Consider the following 21,450-nt stretch of genomic DNA (forward strand, 5'->3'; position numbering starts at 1 on the left):
TGCAGTCACTTGAGGAGTGAACGAGCAGATGAAAGATCTTTCTGTCTCTCCTCTGTGTAAATCTTTCCAATAAAATATAAATCTTAAAAAAAAAAAAAGATTTATATGTTTGAAAGGCAGAGCTAGAGAGAGCCATTGAGAACCTCATTCTGTTGCTTCTTTGCCCCAAATGGCTCAGCATCCAAGATTGGGCTTGGTGGAAGCCAGGAGACAAGCACTTCAGCTGGGTCTCCCTCATGGCTAGCAAGGACCCAAGCACTTGGGCCATATTCTGGGCTTTTCCAGGCAATTCAGAAAACCTGTGTCAGAAGTAGAGTAACTGAAATTCAAATCAGTTCTCACGGGGTGCTGTTGTAGGTATCGGCTTAACTTGCTTCACCACACAGACAGCTCCTAGTGTGTGCTTCTTAAAAGTCTCTGTTCACTCCTTTTTGTTTGTTTTCCTCTTTTGCCTTTTAAATACTGGTGTTTTTTTTTAAGATACCCAGGATCTTTCTCCTTACCACAGATTCTCAATTCTCTAGGCAGCTGCATTGTTTTTTGTCTTCAGATTGCTCCTTTGTTGTTCAGAACTACCTGCCCTGTTATGTACATACATCTCTCAGATGTCCCAAGTAGCCCATTGATGTGATCAATGTTAATCTCATTATAGTTCCCATTCCCATTTTAAAAAAGAGGGTTGTGTGCATTTCTAAATAAATAAGTAGCACATTTGTATATCTATTATTTCATATGTGAATCTGCCCTGTTACGCAAAACCTGCTGTTGGTATGCAGCAGGCATGGATCTTCTAATTCAAATCTTCTGAAACAGATTCTCAGCTAAGAATGTATTCTCTTTAACTGAAAATTGTATCTTCCAAACCAGACTTTAAGATGAATGTTCTGACAATATTTGAAGCCTAAACGTGTTTCTGTAATTATATTGCTTTATGTCACTATTAAATTGTCAATATTTTAGGAGGACAGTATACTAATAACCATATATTGTATAAATTTCAATTATGACAAACATGTGAGATATACTGTAATTTAGATACATATATTTATTTTTTAAAAGGTGACCTGGGGGCCAGTGTTATGACACAGAGGGTTAAGTTGCGACCAGCAATGCCAGCATCCCATATAGGCACTGGTTCAAATCCCAGCTACTCCATTTCCAGTCCAGCTTCCTGGTACTGTGCTTGGGAAAGCAGTGGAAGATTGCCCAAATGCTTTGGCCTCTGTACCAGATGGGAGGCCTGGATGAAGCTCCTGGCTTTGGCCTGACTCAGACAAGGCAGGCTTTGCAGCCATTTGGAAATGAATCAGTGGGTGGAAGATTTGTTCTCTTTTTTCTTTCTCTTCCTGTTTCTCTTTTTTCCCTCCCATTTTTTCTCTTTTCTCTCTGTCTCCCTCCAAACCCCCTCCCTGACTGCTCCCTCTCTGTCTTAACTCTGTCAGAAGTGATCTGACTTAGGGAAGTCACGTGATTCTTCCTTGGTAAGTGAAGGTTGAGGGGTTGAAAGTAGAGTGGCAGTTTGAGGTAGATGAGGCAGCTTTCACAAAGATCTGGTGGTAGGAGGAAACACTCCATGTGTGAATACCTATCTTGTACAGAGTAATTTAATCTTCCCTTCTGTTCTTGCGTGCTGTTTCCCCCTCCCTTCCCTTTCTTTTTGCCTTCTTATTCCTTAAAGAATAAAAAAATAAAATGTAGTTCACAGGCCTTGGGTTGTGGTGCAGTAAAAATGAAGCCACTGTTTATGGCACCAGCATCCCACCAGTATCTGGTATCAGAGTGCCAGTTCAACTCTTAGCTGCTTCTCATCTGCTCCAACTCCCAATAAATATGCCTCAGAAGTCAGGAGATAATGGCCCAGGTGTGTGTGTGTGTGTGTGTGTGCGCGCCGTGACACCCATGTGGGAAATACAGATGAAGTTGGCTTTGGCCTCAGCCTGACCCATTCCTGGCTGTTGCAGCTGTTTGGTGAGTGAACCAAGAAATGGAGGATCTCTCCTTCTTCCCTTCTCTCTCTCTGTCACTCTGCCTTTCAAATTAATAAATAAGTAAATAAAACTCTTTAAAAATTCCTTTGGAAAAAAAATACCTGCTCATTATCTTCACCTCAACTCAGAGTTGTTTGCTATTGCTGAGCTTCTGAAGCTTTTTGTAAATACTGGACAAATTCTCATGGCTAATAGACATATGAAGAAATGCTAAGGCTCCCTAGCTATCAGAAAAATGCAAATAAAAACCATATTGAGATTCCACCTAACTCCAGTGAGACTGACCCACATTCAGAAATCTACTAACACCTGCTGGTATCAATGTGCAGAGAAAGGTACCCTTCTTCACTGTTGGTGGAAATGTAGGCTAGTACAGCCACTATGGAAATCAGTATGGAGTGTGCTAAGACAACAAAATTGATCTACCATATGACCCAGCTATCCCACTCCTGGAAATATATCCAAAGGAAATGAAATCTGCATATGAGGAAGTGATCTGTAATTCTGTATTTACAGCAGCACAATCTACAGTAGAAAAGACATGGATGGAAACAACACAAGTACCTGTCAGAAGAGGAGAAATGTGATACATAAAGAAAATGTGGTACATCTATTCTATGGACTATTGCTCAGCCATTAAAAAGAATGAAATTCTACCATTTGTAACAGAATAGACCATCTTCAGACCATTATGCTCAGTAGAAGAAGCCAATCCCTCAAGGACAAATATTTATGTTTTCCCTAATATAAGGCAACCTTCATGCAAAACACATACACATATATTCATCTACAGGAATGTGTAATGGAGGCTAGCATATGGGGAAGTGAAGATACATGGCAGTATACATCTCTACCCCAAATAAAAGATGGACTTCCAATGAAACTGTTAAATATATGTTGACAGTAGGATGCTGGGCTTTCTACTGAAGATGTCATAATGCCTTAGATAGCAGGATGATGGACTTGTGATTGTTTAAAGGGAATATGGGAAAATAAGAATGGGGAATGAGGAGGGTGGAAGGGGAAATCCCTGAGCCTGTGGAACTATATCATGAAAAATAAAAAATGAATAAATGAAACTGTAAATGTAAATATGCTTTAAGTAGAAGAAAGCCAAGTGTGATTGCTGTTCAGCCTGCATGGTAGCCAGTGATTTGAATTTCAGGAACCATGTAGCTTAAGGAATAGAATCAAGACCTACATGCAACACCAAAAGGAAAAGGTTTTGTTGAGTGTTTCTGTTCTTTCAACCTAAAATCATCTTAGTATTTGTAATCATTTCCTCTGTTAAATTTTGATAAACCAGGGAGTAACTGAAATAAATTTCAGAATCTTTGGTTGAATTATAAAAGTGATTTATTTCCTATGTGCATTTTTTACAGGGAGTTTTAATATTCCTTGCCATCTGTCTGTGTTTGAGAATGAATTCAGGCTGTAGGAATTCTATTAGAATGTAAAGTGACTTTTGAACTGTACTATAGTGCTTTTTGGTCTGTAATATTCTAAACTTGACTCTATTTTTTTGTTCCTGATGTTCATCTGTATTATGCTGTAAAAAGTAATTCTGAAGCTTTGCTCTTTATAGCATTTTTTCCCATGTTCTTACCCAGCTCTTGACTGGGAAAACTAAATTCTATGCCTAAGTTGTGGTAGAGTCAACTGAATTGGTCTTCTTGAAACTCAAGCCATTCTGTCATATTTTTTGTGTGCCTGCCTTCATAACGTTTTGCTTTTGTTCTCTTTTTTAGTTCTCTTTCTTCATGGCTCAACCTTCAGGGCTCATAACTTCCTTATAGTGTCATTACAAACTTGATTCACGGTTTGTTTGTTTTTTGTGTTTTTCTTTGCAGAAAGGGCAATTGCAAGACATGAGGTTCGAGAAATTGAGCAGCGACATACAATGGATGGCCCTCGGCAAGATACGACCTTTGATGAGGAAGAAGACATGGTGATCATTTACAACAGAGTTCCGAAAACTGCAAGCACCTCGTTTACCAACATCGCCTATGACCTATGTGCAAAGAATAGGTACCATGTCCTTCACATCAACACTACCAAAAATAACCCAGTGATGTCACTGCAAGATCAGGTATTTGCCATTCAGGAGCTGCACAAATGCTCTCTGACACCTCCTCACTTATATTTTGTATCTCAAGGGGATAAACAGTTTTTAAAGATGTGTGTGTACGGATCTCAGTAAATCCTAAGCGTCTTAGTTGGACCCTTCTAATCAGCTTTTTGTGTATTTTTACACTATTCACTGTATTTTCCACATCCCTTGCATATAGTATGTATTCAAATATTTATGAAGTAATTGAATTAATAAATTAAAAATTGATATTATTAAGTATAAATGTAGTATCCCTTTAAAAATATGAAGTACTTTTGGAAAAATCTTTTATTTTAAGAACTTTATTATCTCAGCTTATGATAAGAGTACTTATACTCATATACTAGTAATGTATATAAATATTAGCCATAAACTATTGCAGAGCAGGGATTCTAGCTTTTATCTTGGATATAATATTGCTTGCTAAATTCTTCAGTTGAGCATTTAGCTTAATAGCAAAGATACTGATTAAGTAGCTTACATTTGGGACTGATACTGTGGTACAGTAGGTTGAGCTGCCCCCTGGACATGCTGTTATATCCTTATTGGAGTCCTAGATACTCCATCTTCCTGTTAATATATGTGAGAAAACAGCAGAAAGTGGCCCAAGTACTTGGGCCCCCACCACTCATGGGAGAAACCAGGATGAAGTTTCTGGTTCCTGTCTGCAGCCTGACCTATTCCTGGCTGTTCTGGCTATTTGGGGAGTAAACCAGCAGATGGAAGATGAGTCTCGCTCTCATTATCTCTCTGCCTTTCAAATAAATAATTTTTTTAACTAGGAAGAAGAAAGAAGCCTACATCCTATGTTGGAATACTTGGATTCAATATCTGACTCAGGTTTCTGACTCCAGCACTCCTACTAAAGCTGACCATCGAAGGCAATGAAAGTGGCTGGTGTCACTGGGTTCCTGCCACCTGTGCAGGAGACCCTGGCTACATTAGACGCATTAGACTCCTGGCTAATGTGTGCGGCACCCAGCATAGCATCAGCCGTTGCTGGCGTTTTGGGAGTGACCCAACCCAAGAGGGTTCTCTTTTTGCCTCTTAAATAAATTCTCAAGAAATTTTAGCTAAACAAAATGGATCGATATTTTAAAATGCTTCTAAATAAAAGAAATTATCTTTTAAAATTAAGTTAGTTCATTTTTTATAGTAGTGTTATGCATTCCTCCTGTATTTGGAATTCTGACTCTACAAATAATGTGCTTTCTTGTAATACTGAAACAGATGGGAATTTGACCTCTTAAGAAGGAAAGAACAATATTTGGAAATAACTTTTCAAATTGAATACCATGTTGGAATAACTTTTATTAGGGGTATTTGTGATGGGCCTGCAGTAGTTAAAGTAATACTTATCGGTTTGCAAAGCCTAAACTTGTTTTATTGTTATAGAATTGATTACTATCCATCGTTTGACATAGCTACAATCCTGACACAAAAGCAAGGGAATAGCATTGATCTGTAAGGTTCAGTTTGGCTTTCTCGCTGAAGGGTTGTTTGTAAAGGCTAATGGTATATAGCATATCATCAAGCGCTTATGATTCTTGGCTTTCTGTAGTGTCCTCAGTTACTCTTTTTCATAGCATGAAAAATCCACATCTGCCAGCCAAACCAAATAACTCCTCTATAGAGGGGAAGAAGCATGAGCCTTTTTAGCTAAGTGGGTCATAGAGACTATTCATCTTGTAATACTGTATATTTCAATGGCAGTGGTTCTGAAGATTCTGTAGTAGATTTTGAGTCTGTTTGCATTTTTGGAATGTACCTTGGTTTAAAAGAAACATACCTTAATACTCATAGCAATTTCAGATTTCCTCAGCAGTATTTATTGAAGAATGCTGTGGACTTATTTGTTCAATTTTTAGAGTTGTCTTATGTCCAGCATTAAAAAAAAAAAAGTTTTCTGGCAGCTACAATATTTCTGGCAATGACATCAGTTTTTTTTTTTCCGTGAAAAATAAATCTGCAGAAACTCACTACATCTGACATTTAAAGGCATCATGTAGTAGTACATTTTCCCAGTTGCATTTGGATGAAATAAACCTTCTGCTTTTCTTGCAATAGGTTGTTAGTTATATATAAAGGGGGGAAATATCAGCAAAAGGAAAGTATAAATTCTGCCTTAAAAACAATTGAGTGATGTAATGAACGGCACTGAAAATATACTTGTGTGAGGCAGAGTAGAGGAGTAGCCTTAATGTCAGCTAGTAGTTCAAAGCCTGGTCATAATTAGGAATAGCTGCTATAACTGAATACTATCTAATCTGCAATTTCTGCAACTTGCCAGTTTCTTGTTTTGTATACCAGTCATTCTTCAAAAAGTCAGGTTTACTGCTTTCCTTTCCTTTGCTTTGCATGGCATGCTAGATAGCATTTCAGAATATTTGTGTATGTATGTGAAAGAAGGAGAGAGACCGAAAGATCCAGTTTCTATCTGCTGGTCATCGTTCAGATGCCCATAGTAGTCAGGGCTGGGCGCTCCTGCTCCTAAATAGGGGGTAAGAACTCAGTTAATTGAGCCGTGGCTGCTGCCTCCCAGAATGTGCTGTAATACGAGGGCTGCAGTCAGAAGCCAGACTCGAGTAGAGCCCAGGTTGTCAAATGTGGGGTACAGGCATGTTAAGAGCTAGGCTAAACAAATGCTACCTCCAGAATAGTAATTTTGTTTCATTTTCAATTTAGTAGGCTTCACTAAATCTTTAAAGATTGCATCACATTTTTTGCAAATATGTTTTTTGGTGTTTTACTGCTAGTAAGAATGAATTATTGTTGTTGTTGTTGTTATTGTTATTATTGTCCATGATATGGTTTTGTAGGTATGGGAATTCCCTCCTCCACCGCCCCTTTCTCCCTCCTGATCCTACCCCGCCACTATTTTTCCCATATTATTACAATAGTGTGTAGTCACTGAACCTCATGTTATGTAACACATTTTCTAACATTTTTATTTTAGTTTTCTTTGTACACTATTGTTTAAAAAAAGTTTTTTTTTAATTTATTTGAAAAACACTTATAGAGAGACAGAGAGAAAAAAAATCTTCCATCTGCTAATTCACTCCCCAAATGGCCACAACAGCTGTAGCTGGCCCTGAATGAAGCAAGAAGCCAGTAATTTCTTCCTGTTTTCCCATGTGAGTGTCAGGGGCCCAAATACTTGGAACATCTTCTACTACTTTCCCACCTAAATTATCAAGAAACTGGATGGAATGTAGAATAACCAGGACTCAAATAAGCATTCAGGTTGGGTGCCAGCATGGCAGCACAACCCACTGTGCCACAACTCTGGCCCATCTGTTGCTCTTTTTCCTTCTTTAAGAAATAGTTTCTTGGGCCCGGCGCAGTGGCGCAAGTGGTTAAGTCCTCGCTTTGCACTCCCGGGATCCCATATGGGCACCGGTTCTATCCCAGCAGCCCCGCTTCCCTTCCAGCTCCCTGCCTGTGGCCCGGGAAAGCAATTGAGGACAGCCCAAGGCTTTGGGACCCTGCACCCACGTGGGAGACCCAGAAGAGGCTCCTGGCTTCGGATCGGCATAGCATCGGCCGTTGTGCTCACTTGGGGAGTGAATCATCAGACGGAAGATCTTCCTCTCTGTCTCTCCTCTCTGTATATCCGCATTTCCAATGAAAAAATAATAAAAGTAAATCTTTAAATAAAAAAGAGAGGTAGTTTCTTGGGACCAGTGTCATGACAAAGTGTACTAACTACCACCTGCAATGCCAGCATCCCATAAGGTGCTGATTCTACACCCAGTTAACTCCACTTCTAATGCAGATCTCTGCTAATGTACCTGAAACAGCAGCAGAGAATGGCCCAGAAGCTTGGATCAGTACACCTAGGTGAGAGACCTAGGTGAAGCTCCTGGCTCTTGGCTTCACTGGCCTGACTTCACTGACCCAGCCCTGGCTGGTCATCATTAGGAATAGCATTTGAGGAATGAACCAGTGGATCGAAGATCTCTCTGTGTCTCTTCTTCTCTCTCTGCCTTTCAAACAAATTTCGAACAAAGCAAGAAGGAGTTTCTAGTCACTCAAACACTTGATGGAAGATTTTTATTAAATTTATTCCTGTTGCAAGTTTCCATTTAAAGCCTAGTTTACTCATTAAAAAAATTGTAATAAAACAGATGACCATATTTATTCTCTCACTTTCCTATCTCAGCAGTTCAGTTCATTTGATACCAGCCCTTAGCCCCAGCTCTATAGTACTATATTCAATGCTATATTAAACTGTTGACTTGCTTAATAATTACATAGACAAAAATTTTGCAAGCAAAGCCCAAATGTTTGTAATCTAATATAAAACTACCCAGTGTGTAGTAACTATGCATGTTCTACTATCCTTAGAAACAGTTATCAACTCCAGTTGCAAGTTTTTCAGTTACTTATTGAATCTGTTACATGCATGGAGTGAGATCTCGCCGAGGAAATAACAAAGACATAAAAGGGCACATCTTTCAAGGTCCTTATTTATAATTTATTGGAAAGATGAAACATAGACATAGGAGGTGTTAAGATAGCTAAAAATGCATTTCCTAAAATCTTTAAGCAAAAAATATTTGCTGCCAAAATGTTTAATCTGAACCTAATCCTGAGGAAATAGACAAATTCATGCTATCGAACAGTCTGGACTTTCTGAAGTTGAACATATGACAATCGGGAAGAGAGAAGGGAAGAGAATTCTGTAGGCTGGAGTACAAACATGTATTCTAAGTGTAGTTTATGAAGAAGAACGGTTCAAGAAATTAAAATAACATCTGACAATATGAAGCAGGAAAAACTAATTAAAATGATTTAGGTTCAGTGATGAAACTTACGTATTTCCAAACTGGGCTTACCAAGTTAATTAGAATTGTCAGGAGACAGATCATCAATCAGCCCTTCTTGGGAAATGTAGTTTCTTCTGCTCTCGTGAGAAAAAAACCTTTGCATTAGAGAACATCTTGTCCTTAAAGTAACCTGCCAAATAGGTATGATTGGCAGTGTATTTTATCATCTTTCTTAGGTGTTTTCTAATCTGTGTAGGTCTGTGATCATATTTAGTTCCCTTCTGTTAGAACATTGGAATCATCAAGAATTTGCATTCTCTTTGTAGGAAAGCATAGTATATCTTTTCTTCTCTTAATTTACTCTCAAGTCAGCTAACTGTTGATCATTGCTTGAGAGCTCACAGTTTGCGCTGAAGTGCAGACACGTTTTAGGGCAACACTTGAGATGAGTGCTCTCAGCTGATAACTATATGCTAATCATTGATTAAAATGCAGATTCTGATTCAGAAGAACCAAAGGTGGAGCCCAATAGTCTGAATTTCTAAATATGTTTAATGCCAAAACTGATGCTGCTGCTCCTCAGGCCAGAGTCTGAGTATCAAAGATCAAGAACATGGTTGGTAGGAGAAGATGCTTGATATTCTTCTCAGGATAATGGGACACTTTAAATCCATCCTCCTACTTGCCCTGCCAGTTCCAGGCTCCTTGCATAGTCCAACAGGCCTTCTTTAATCTAGCTCATGTTCCTTGCTGTATTCTGTTATCCCCCAGTCAGACTGACCTAATTCCTTGAATGCACCAGACCTATTTCAAGGCATCTGTACCCATTTTCTCTTAGAATGTACCTCTGGCTCCTCCTGAAGCTGACATCATCTTATCCACTTAAGATTTGCACATAGATGATATTCTAGACGAAAGTCATCCTGTCTACTACGTACCTCTCCCAAGTTACTGTTGTATCATACGACTCTCCCTGTACTCAGACATTCATGGGACTGTGCTTAACTAGAGGCTGCTCGTGGGCAGGACCTTCATCTGGTCTAATTCGTCACTGCATCGCTTAGGGTTACCAAAGGACCCAAGACATGATGGACACCGCATACATTTTTGTTGTTGTTGTTAAATGAGTGATAAGCAAATGAACTAACTTAGATGCTGACAGGAGTTCATACTGTGTATGACTCCCATGTTGGTAGATACTGACATAGTGAGCCTCTTTGGTTGGTGTGAATTTGAAATGTCTTTGCCTCTCAGATGATTTGGGAAACCACCATACCCCAGCCCACAAAAGGTTATCAAGCAACACAGCTCTTTTTTAAAAAATGTTTGTTTATTTGAAAGGCAGTGCTACACGGAGTGGGAGAGAGTGAGAGATTGTCACCTGTTGGGCCACTCCCACATCCCTGCAGTGGCCAGGCCTAATCCAGGAATGTAGAAGCTCCATCCAGGTTTCCCGCGTGACTACAAGAACTCAAGCAATCAGACCATCTTCACTGCATTCCAAGTGTGTTATTAGCAGGGAACTGATTAAGAAATGCAACAGCTGGGACTCCACCTGGTACCCATATGAGAGGGGTGTTAGCACTGCAGGCAACACCTTAACACACTATGCCACAATGTCAGCCTTACAACACAGGTCTTAACCACAGTGAATATATGTGCTGTTTTTGCCAAACTTTCATGTTTTTACCCAATCATTACACAGATTTTCTCTTCATGTAGAAAATGTCTTCTCTGTTCTCTTACAAGTACTCACAGCCATAAAAGAAATGTTTGTTTTAAGTAAATGCACGGGTAGGAGTTTCGTATATAGTAACTAGTCAAGTTAATAGTAGTATTCATTTAGTAGACAATAATTATAAAATTAGAATTTATAATTTAGCCAGGAGTTCAGGGTGCTATCCCTGCTCTTTTATATAGTGAAATAAGTTTTTTTTTTTGTGATTTCTGGTGGTCGTTATATTGAGACTAATCTATCAAGCATGTAGGTCTCAGGAATAGCATTGTAACATAATAGGTAAAGCTGCTGCCTGTAGCATGCCATATGGGCTCTGGTCCCAGCTGCTCCACTTCCCATCCAGCTCACTACTAATGCTCCTAGGAATGCAACGGAAGATGGTGCAAGTGCTTGGACCCTGCACCCACATGCGGAATCTGGAGGAAGTTTCTGGCTTGCATGTGGCCCCACCCAGGCCGTTGCATTCATTTGGGGAGTGAATCCGAGGCTGGAACACAGACCTTTATCTCCCTTTGACTCTATCTGTCCCTTTCTCTATAGCTCTGCCTTTCAGGTAAATAAAATAAATCTCTTAAAATTAAAAAGAAGAAGAAGAATGTAGGTCTAGATATTACTGTTAGTGAGGTCGTAATTTTTTTTGCCTTTTTGTATGGCACCAGTTCAGGTCTGATTCAACAAGCAAATAAATCAGCATACCAGCACCTACTTTGCTTGTTTCCCCTAAAGGTCCTTTGTTATTATTTGCTAGCCTGGCACTGCTTGAGTTATAAAATCGGGCAGAAATCACTGCTTCAGATACGCTTCAGGCTAGGTATAAAACATTTATTTTCTGTATTGTAACTGACTGCTATTTCTGAAATGTCCTTCTTGATAACATATTTCAATCATTGTTTGGAAATGCTCTGTGAATAAAGCCACCATGAAGGTTTTGTTTCTCCTCTATCCCCACAAGTTCTCAGTTATTTTCAGACCCCTTGAATTCATTTGATACTATTAGATTTTGCTCCTTTTTGCCTATCACTTTTCCTGTCATTAGTGTCAAGTATAGGCAGTAAGATTCCATAAAACCAACTGAATAGAGGCTGGATCACCTGATACTGTGTTTGCAAAGCTTTGTCTCAGGGACTTGGGCAAAAGGCCCCAAGTACAAAGGCAAAAGCATGTGGTGCAGGGGTGAGGACAAGGCAGAAAATGACAGGGCAGGACCTGGGACTGGGCTGATGGAAGGGGAGAAATGGAGGTGGAAGAATAGAGACAGGGCAAATTGTAGAGATCTAAGAGGATAAGTATTAAAGATGGCTAAAGAGAGAAGTGGCTAAATTAATATTTAAAAAGAAATGTAGGGCCTCGCGTGGTAGCCTAGTGGCTAAAATACTCACCTTGAACGCACCAGGATCCCATTTCGGCACTGGCTCTAATTCCAGCAGCCCTGCTTCCCATCCAGCTCCCTGCTTGTGGCCTGGGAAAGCAGTCAAGGATGGCCCAAAGCCTTGGGACCCTGCACCCATCTGGGAGACCTGGAAGAAGTTCTTGGCTCCTGGCTTCAGATTGTCCCAGCTCCAGCCATTGTGACCGCTTGGGAATGAATCAACAGATGGCAGATCTTCCTCTCTGTCTCTCCTCCTTTCTGTATATCTTACTTTGCAATAAAAATAAATACATCTTAAAAATAAAGAAAGAACTCTGGAGGGAGGCGTGGTGCACACTGCTTAAGATGCTGCTTAGGATGCCTGTGTCCTACAGCTGTATGTCAGGTGCGTGAGTTCCAGCTGCCTGAGCATGGACACGCTGGGGGCTCAGTTGGAGCTCTGGGTTTCTGCCTTTGACCTGGCCGCTCCCAGCTGTTGCAGGCATTTGGGAAAACAGTGGATGTAAACTTGATCTCTGATTCTGTGGCTTTTCAAATGTAATAATTCATAAAGTTTTTATTTTGTAAAGCAGTTATTATGGTAATGCTCAGGACCATCAAAATGATAGTCCTGAGATTTTGGGAAAAATAATGGTGCTGATGTTAGCACAGTCGGTGATGCCACTGTCTGAAAGCTGCACTTCCATTCCTGCTCCCTGCTGAAGTTCCAGGGAAAGCAGCAGCAAATGGCCCAAGGGCTTCCTAGGTCCCTGCACTCACTGGGAGACTGGGATGAAGCTCTTTTTGCAGAAAGAAAGAGGAACGGAGGGAGGGAGGGAAAGAGGAAGGAAGTAAGATAAGAAGATAGGAAGATAAATTTTATAAGAGCAGTGGAAGATGTCCCAAATGCCTGGGAGATCTGGAAGCAGCTCTTGCAAGCCATTGTAGCCATCTGAGTTTGAACCTGCCTGTGCATGGTATTTCTGTCTCAGTGTCTCTTCCTCTCTATATAACTCTGACTTTGAAATAAGAAATGTTTTTAAAGATTTATTTTTAATTTTTTTTAATTGCAAAGTCAGATATACAGAGAGGAGGAACTGCAGTCCATTGATTCACTCCCCAAGTGGCTACAACGCTGGAGCTGCGCCGATCTGAATCTAGGAACCGGAACTCTCTTCTAGATCTCCCATGCAGGCAGGGTCCAAAGGCTTTGGACTGTCCCAGACTTTTCCCAGGACACAAGCAGGGAGCTGGATGGGAAGCAGGGCTTCATCCACTGGTAAATCTGAATGCCAGAACAGAGTGTGGGTCGAACCAGGTTCGGTCGTGACAAAAGCAATACACAATTTGGAATGCCAAGGTGGGGTAGACTGAGCTCGATGAGACCACAGCACCCAACCAGCACACGCAAGAATCAGGAAGGGAGGGGGCAGAGCTGGCAGGGGAATAAGGGGTGGTTCCCTAGCTGAACAGCTACTCCCACTGGGCTGGGTAGGGGGTAGACCAGACAAGGAAGGGACACAGCACCTGTGTGCCTCATGTGGACCAGAGAAGGGGATAACCAGGCTGGGCTGATTATTCCTACTGGTGCAATCTACAATTAGAGTGGGTGAGGGTTGTTGGGGCTTGGTTGTAGCATCGGCTGGAGGAGGCTGGTACAGGGGGCTAGTCATGTCGAGTTGAACCACAGAGCCACCTGGAGAGTGCATAATCTGGGAGTGGGAGAGGCCTGGGAGGGAAATAGTGGGCTCCTTCCTCTTGGGTTGCCACCCCCCACAGGAGGGCACGGGAACTATGACGGGGGCTGGGGTGGCTAGACAGACACCCAATAACATCCGCAAGGGCTGGATGGATGAGATGGTTGGATGGAATTAGGTCACAATACCCGCTGACATGTATGTGAGCAGAAGGGAAAGCGGGACAGACCGGACTAGTCTGCCATACATACTGGCAAGCCAGGGTAGGAGTGGGCCTGGTGGGGGTTATTGTGGGTCGCTCCAACTAGGCTGCAGCTCCTACTGGTTTGTGTGAGGGCCGAGTGTGTGGCTGGGCAGAACCAGGCTAGACTGCAACACCCATTGGTTCCAGTGGAAGGCGTGGATGGAGACAGAACCGACCCAGCAACTGCAATCACCAGCTGATCGGGGTGATGGACTGTGCTGGGTCCTATGCTTGCTAGAACACGCAGGAATCTGAACTGGGAATACCTCAAAATTTCTTTGGGGATCTCCCCAGTTGAGATGCGGGACTCAGAGCCCTAACCAAGAAAAGACAGAGCAAGTCAATCAACAACTTCAGCTATCCGTCAGCAGTGAAATACTGGGCAAATGGAGACTCTATAAGGGACTGTGTGATTAGTGGATTTTTCGACAACTACATCGTGCTTGGAGTGGCGAGACTGGTAGCGATCCATGAATGGTGAACTATCAAAACCACTTGAGCGAGTATCTCAGAGCATGCCCACATCCGGGACTTAGGTTGGGTGGGGCTTCTCCCTCAATATCCCTCTTTTACCTCAGATACATGAAGGAAGCAGTGTGGAAATGATGGTCTTACCCACTTCCCTGTAGCCCTTGAACCTTTTTTACCCTAATTAACTATGTAAAGATTGTCAAAATATAATAAAAACATATATAAAGAAAAAAAAGATACATTACATTTCTCTACTTAAAGGACATATAAACTGAATAATATTTGGAAGGCTGACTTATTGCAGTCAAGTCATTGTATAATGTATCTGTCTTCTATGTAGGATGCTCACTTCAGGGACAATTTAATGACACTTTTCTGTTCAAATTAGTGTTATAGTAATGTTAGCCATATGGGTTTAATGCCTGTGATTCAGATCACAATGATCTACTGTGTTATGTAGTATAAAATAAGTTCTGCTGTAACATTATTGTGGGTCTCCTATAGGGCAATAGGTATCCATTTTTCATATTAATTTTGTTTTTCCCTATATGTTCCACAAAATAAATTGGGTTTGTAATGGAAAAAAAAAAAAAACCAGCACACATATGGGATCCTGGCACATTCAGGGCGAGGACTTTAACCACTAGGCTACCTTACCAGGCCCAAGAGCTAAAATTTTAAAAACAAAACAGAAAATACTGGAGAAAATACTGGTTTTCAAAGGCATTTGCTTGTATGTTTCCTTGCAGAATGGTTTTGAAAAAGAAATAAAGTATTAGTATTCCACCAGCTCATCTGAATGCTTAGACGTTCACCTTGGGAGGTAGCTGATGATGGCGGCTCAAATAACTGGGTCCCTGTCCCTTACATGGGAGATTGAAACTTACTGCTCAGCTCCTAACTTGGTCCTTGGGGTGGCCCAGCCTGGACATTAGGACATTTGCATAGTGAGTGATAGAAGATCTCTGTTTCTGTATTTCTGTCTTCCGCTCTGATTTTTAAATACATAGTTTTGGGGGCTTAGTGTTGTGACACAGTGGGTTAAGCTGCCACTTGTGACTTTAGCTTGTCATGTGAGCACTTTAGTCCTGGCTGCTCCACTTCTGACCCAGTGTCCTGCTAATGCACTTGGGAAAGCAGCAGATGACTCATGTGAAACCCACCTCCAGTTTCCTTTTTTCTTTGCCTTCTAGTTCTGTCTCATAAATGGCTAAAATACTGCAACTAATTTTCATAGAACCAAGAATTTATATGCAACAGTTTACCATAAAATGGCAGTTACAAGGACTTTCCAAATTCAACTTGCCAATTTTTGAAAGATTCTGCATTTAGATATTTGATATTATATTCTCTTTTTCTGTATTGTTTGCAGTTTGAAGAATAAGAACGAAACAGTATTTGAGCCTTTAATCATACATTGATTTGGCTATTTGTTTATGGGGGAAAAAATAAAATACCTGCTAAAATGAAGTGTGTTTTCTAATGCAACCTAATTTAGTCTACATTCAGTTTTCAGCTTTTATTTTAAGGGTGTGTGTGTGTGTAAGGAGAGAATATTAATTTATGTAACCTCCGTTCTGGAAGCCCTGTGATTTCTGCATCCCCTGCTGCACGCAGAGCCTTCCATTTCCACTCGTTCGCAGTGTGTGACACGTGGCTGCTGCAGCTGCACAGGTCCTGTCCCCAGCAGTAGGCTTCGTCTAGAAGGCAGCCGTCCACGTTCGTTGCTGTTAGCTTGCTGACCCCAGAAGAGCTCCATGGGACTCTGCTAACATGGAAATGAAGGATGGTAGATTGTCAGACTGTGTGTCGGGTGGAGGGCACAGCTTGTGGGTGCTTTCAGTGGAGCCCGGTGAGACGCCCGAGGGCATCGTCTCTAGTCTGCGCATTCACTGAAAAGCATGTGACAGTTTGCCTGGGAAGAATCTAAACTAGAGGCCACCAGAGCAGGTTGAGCCAAAGCCTGGAATGCCAGCATCCCAGCTAAGTATCTGAGTCTTGCCTACTCCATTTCCTGTTATACTCCCTGTTAACACCTGGGAAAGCAGCAGCAAATAGCCCAGTGCTTGAACCCCTGCCATCCGCGTGCTGAAGCTCCTGGCTTGTGGCCTTTTGGGGAGAAAACCAGCAAATAGACTATCTTTCCCTCTCTCTACCTCTCCTCTCTGTGTAACTCTGCCTTTCAAGTAACACTTTAAAAAAAAAAAAAGATTTATTTATTTTTATTGGAAAGTCAGATATACAGAGAAGAGACAGAGGAAGATCTTCCATTTGATATTCACTCCCCAAGCGGCTACAACGGCTGGAGCTGAGGCAATCTGAAGCCAGGAGCCAGGAGCTCCTCCAGGTCTCCCAGATGGGTGCAGGGTCCCAAAGCTTTGGGCCATCCTTGACTGCTTTCCCAGGCCACAAGCAGGGAGCGGGCTGGGAAGCGGAGCTGCTGGAATTAGAACCAGTGCCGAAATGGGATCCCAGGCGTGCAAGGTGAGGATTTTAAACACTAGGCTATTGTGCCGGGCCCTCAAGTAACACATTTTTGTAAAACCTGTTTCATTTTCCTCTGAAATTGTGTATTATGGGTTTGCAACCAGTGATACTTAGCTTTGTCAACTTTTGTATTAACTAGTGCTTTTAAAAATGGCTTAATATTTGGGTCTTTGATCCATTTAGAGCTGATTTTTGTATGATATGACAAGTGCGGATCTTGCTTCTTAAGTCTGCACGCTGCTATCCAGTTGTCCCAACAGCATTTGTTCAAGAGACCAGACTTTTTCCCTGAATTGTTTTAAGTTTTCGTGTCAAAGATTAGTTGGCTGTGCATGAGTGGGCTCCCTTCTGGTGTTCCAGTTCTGTTCCACTGTTCTGTTTCCTGTACCAGTACCAGACTGTTTGGATGTCCTCCGCTCTGTAGTGTGTCTTGAGGTCTGGAATTGTGACTCCTCCAACTTGGTTTTTATTCCTCAGGATAGCTTTGGCTATTCGTGGTCTCTCAGCTCGATGGTGCTGTAAATTTTTTGTCTTAATACCTATTGTTGACTTTGTTTTGTGGCTTGTCATTTAAGGGAATGAGTAGTGGTGGCATAATAGAGACTCTCCTATCCAAGTGTGACGATACACTGCAGTATGTGTCCGCTGCTTCCAAAGCAAAGATGGACTCCGAGTGAGAGTGTTGCACATATCTAAACAATGGGATGCCTGACATTGTCTGCACCAACGATGTCGGGGCACACTTAAATAACACACTAATGGATTTATGACTGCGTATGAAGGATTATACTATTTTAATAATATGGGGAAAATCAGTTGGGGAGAGGGGAATCCCAGACCCTATGGAATTGTACCATAAAATTGAAAATTCTTTTTTAAAGTTTCAAAAAATGGCTTAATATATTTATATTGTTTTTCATAAAAATTTTTATATCGTTTGAATCTTATAAATTGATATTTTTTAAATCTCTCAAACTCTTATCAGTAAGCTTATAGTATCTGTTCATAACTCTGCATTTTCTGACAGTCATCATCTTTAATAATTTTGGTTCAAGAAATCGTTATACTATATTTGCTGAGTCATTAATAAAAATGCATTTCTTTAACAAGTCCCTGAGAAGAGTGTAATGTGCATGAGCCAGGCCTGCACCTCCAGAGCTGCCTGCCCCGTGTCTGGCGAGAGGCGTTGGGTGCCCTGCACACACCACTCCCAGCACACCCGCCAGACGGCGCTGGAAATAACGGCTCTGCGGGCATTCGCATTCACAGCCATGCTTTACCCTTCTCTGGGTGTGGACTCGGTAGCTTTTTCTGTAATGGATTGGCTACATATCACACTATCTTTTCCTAGGCCAACCACTGTTTCAAGCTCCGTAATTGTGAAAATCATGTGCGAGGTTTTGCTGGTTCACTGCCCAAATGACCATGATGACCAGGGCTAAGCCAGGAACAAGAAACTCCATCTGGACCTCCCACGTGGGTGAGAGGGGCTCTTTGCTGCTCTCCAATGGAGCTAGATATGAAGTAGAGCAGCCAGGTCTGGAACTAGCACTTCCAAATAGGATGCCAGTGTCGAGCAGTGGCTTAACACACTACACCACATTGCTGACCCTTCTGTGTTTGGATTTAAATTCCCACAGGGAAGTATTTTGCTATTGTCGGATTTCATTTCCCTCAGATTGTACTTGAGTAATACGTGTGTTCTTCCTTTATAGGTACGCTTTGTAAAGAACATAACTTCCTGGAAAGAGATGAAACCAGGTTTTTATCATGGACATGTGTCTTATTTGGATTTTGCAAAGTAAGTAACAGCTAAAATGACACACTGAAGAATACCATGCACTTTAGTAACTTAAAAAAGTCAAAGTAATTAAATTGTTATGATGCTGATTTTCAAAAGCATATGCTAGTCTTGGCCACTTTTTGATTTGGAATTTAAGTGTACCTTCTAGTGTTCGACTGCCCTCTAGTGTTCATAAATTGTCAATTCTCATATCAACTACAGAAATTCACATGGAGTTAAATTTAATAATCTTATAAGTGTTTCTATCATTATTATATTTATGTTTTTTGTACAAGAGTGACACTATTTCACACAAAGCCAGACTTGCCCTAGTCAGTGAGAATGCAGCTTGCTGGGTCGTTGTCGGAGCTGAGGAAGCCAAGCAGGCCTTAACTGTTGATGCCCCGTGTGTCTGCCTCACAGCCAGAAGCAGGAAAGTGTGCGCTTTCCCTTGGGCTGCCCTGTTTCATCTTGACAATCGTGATGCATTAAAAAAAGTTGCTTTTACCAGTGTTTTGCCTTCATCAAACTTGCTTTAATTGGAGAGAAGTCAGTATCAAATTCCATGGTTTTAGGGGAAGAGGGGGCCAGGGTGTTTCTGCCATAATTCAATTCAGAAAGTTCAGAAGCCCTCAGGTTTCCGTAAGGTAGTGATGCACTCTGTAGCCTTCTTGTAGAGTCTGTCCTGTTAAATACTAACAGGTCGAAAGGGCGGTCTGAGGACAAGGGTCTTGTGGAGCCGGGTTTTGTTTTTGTTTTGTTAGTGCCATTATTATAAAGCTTGACATCCAAATATTTTTTTTACTTATTAATTATTGTCAAAAATAGCTGGAATTTCACTGTTCAGTAATACGTATTTTACTATTAAGCTTTGACACATTCACTCAACTTTTTAAAAGCAATACATACTAATATGTTTGCAGGCTTTAAAGACCTTGTAACAATTAGAGATGCTGTACCTCCTTGTTTACAACAGTTAACAGCATTAACGATAGCCAAAATTTGAATCAAGCAAGGATAAAGAAAATGCGGTATATACACAAAATGAAATATTATTCAGCTATAAGAATGGTGAAATCTTACCTTTTGCAGCAAAATGGTCTCAACGTGAGGATGTCATATTCAGTAAAAGAACCAGGTCCAGAAAGACAGATACCTACCGCATGCTTTCCCTGATATGTGGGAGCAAAAACTTAAAAAAGAACCAAACAGAAAAAAGAAAAAAATGGCTGTGTGTATCTGCATTGCGGCAGAGGTGGTTTGATGAGACTTTATTTAAAAGCTTTGTCAAACCAGTGGTTAAGAATGTTTCTCTGTGCTCACTTTGGCAGCACATATACTGCAATTAGAACGATACAGAGAAGATTAGCCTGGCCCCTGTGCAGTGATGACACGCAAACTCATAAAGCGTTCCATTTTTTAAAAGATGTTATTTTACTGTAGTTTTAATCATCAGTGATTGCCTTATCATCTTCTATATGGATGAGTGATTTTTCTATTCAATTGCTTAGCTGGTATCTGTATTCCCACTAAACTGTGGTCTTTTTACTTGTTACTTGTTAACATTCTCATTTGGTAAAGTATTAAGCTTTTTACTGTAATGTTCGTCTAGAGTATGTTTATCTCAAAAGTTTAAAAAATAGAGGAAAATGGAAAAGGAGAGAAGATGGGAGGCTAGGGAAAGGGGAGAAAGGGAATGCTATGTTTTTAGAATTGTATTTAACCTGTTAAATATTAATTAAAATTAAAAAATATTCTGAGGCTGACCTGGTGGGTCAGTTTGTGTCTTGCTGCTTCATTCCCAATCCAGCTATCTGCTAATAGCCTAGAAAAGTAGCCAAGGATGGGCCAAAGCCTTACACCTGCACACCCCCGTGGGAAACCCAAAATCAGCTCTGAGCTCCCAGCTTTGGAGAGGCCCAGCTCTGGCCATTGCAGCCACCGGGGAGTGGACCAGCAGATGGACTATCTCTGTGGCTTTCTCTATATATAGTTCTGTTTCTCTCCCTCCTTGTGTCTCTGTGTAATTCTGTCAAGTAAGATACAAAATCTTTTTTTTTTTAAGATTTATTTATTTTTATTGGAAAGTCAGATATACGGAGAGGAGAGAGACAGAGATCTTCATCAGCGGATTCACTTCCCAAGTGGCCACAACAGCTGGAGTTGAGCTGATCTGGAGCCAGGATCCTCCTCCAGGTCTCCCATGCAGGTGCAGGGTTCTGAGGTCTAGGGCCATCCTCGACTGCTTTCCAGGCCACAAGTAGGGAGCCGGATGGGAAGTGGGGCTGCTGGGACACAAGCCAGCACCCATATGGGATCCTGACATCTGGTAGGTGAGGACTTTAGCCACTGGGCTACCACACCGGCCGGATACATAATCTTTGAATTTAAAAAAAAAAACATTCTGTTTAAGATTTTAAATGAAAGTCACAGGGCACAGTGAATTGAACCACTGCTTGCAATGGTGGCGTCTCATATTCAGAGTGCTAGTTTGAGTGCCTACTGCTTGGCTTTCGATCCAACTGCCTGTTTATGCCCCTAGGGAAGCAGCAGAGGATGGCTTAAGTACTTGGGCCCCTGCCATTCACTTAAGTACTTGGGAGACTTGGATGGATTTCCAAGCTCTTGAGCTTGGCCTGGCCTTTCAACCACCTGGCATTGCTGTCATTCAGATAAGTAAGGTTTTTTTTTTAAAGATTTTTATTTATGTATTTTAAAAAGCTAGAGAGAAGGGAGAGACTGAGTTTCTATCTGCTAGTCTACTTCCCAATTAGCCTAAATGGCAGGGCTTGGCCAAGCTGAAGCCAGCAGCCAG

General features: G+C 41.3%; 1 protein-coding gene and 1 non-coding gene across 3 annotated transcripts in view; both read left to right on the forward strand.

Annotated features, from left to right (window-relative positions):
* The window catches only part of HS2ST1 (heparan sulfate 2-O-sulfotransferase 1), a 158,622-nt gene that overhangs the window by 111,025 nt on the left and 26,147 nt on the right, over positions 1 to 21,450 (forward strand). For both annotated transcript variants that reach the window (XM_040987393.1, XM_040987394.1), the window contains exons 2-3: positions 3,839 to 4,077; positions 18,568 to 18,653. In XM_040987393.1, coding sequence (XP_040843327.1) covers positions 3,839 to 4,077; positions 18,568 to 18,653 — 325 coding nt within the window. The remainder of the gene's footprint in view (positions 1 to 3,838; positions 4,078 to 18,567; positions 18,654 to 21,450) is intronic.
* On the forward strand, positions 19,951 to 20,057 carry LOC121161096. Its single transcript, XR_005884615.1, has one exon. It is a non-coding gene; the product is annotated as a U6 spliceosomal RNA (small nuclear RNA).

Source organism: Ochotona curzoniae, unplaced genomic scaffold (genome assembly GCF_017591425.1).
Source record: "Ochotona curzoniae isolate NIBS_2020 unplaced genomic scaffold, NIBS_Ocur_1.0 contig_4612, whole genome shotgun sequence".
In the NCBI taxonomy this organism is placed as follows: Eukaryota; Metazoa; Chordata; class Mammalia; order Lagomorpha; family Ochotonidae; genus Ochotona; species Ochotona curzoniae.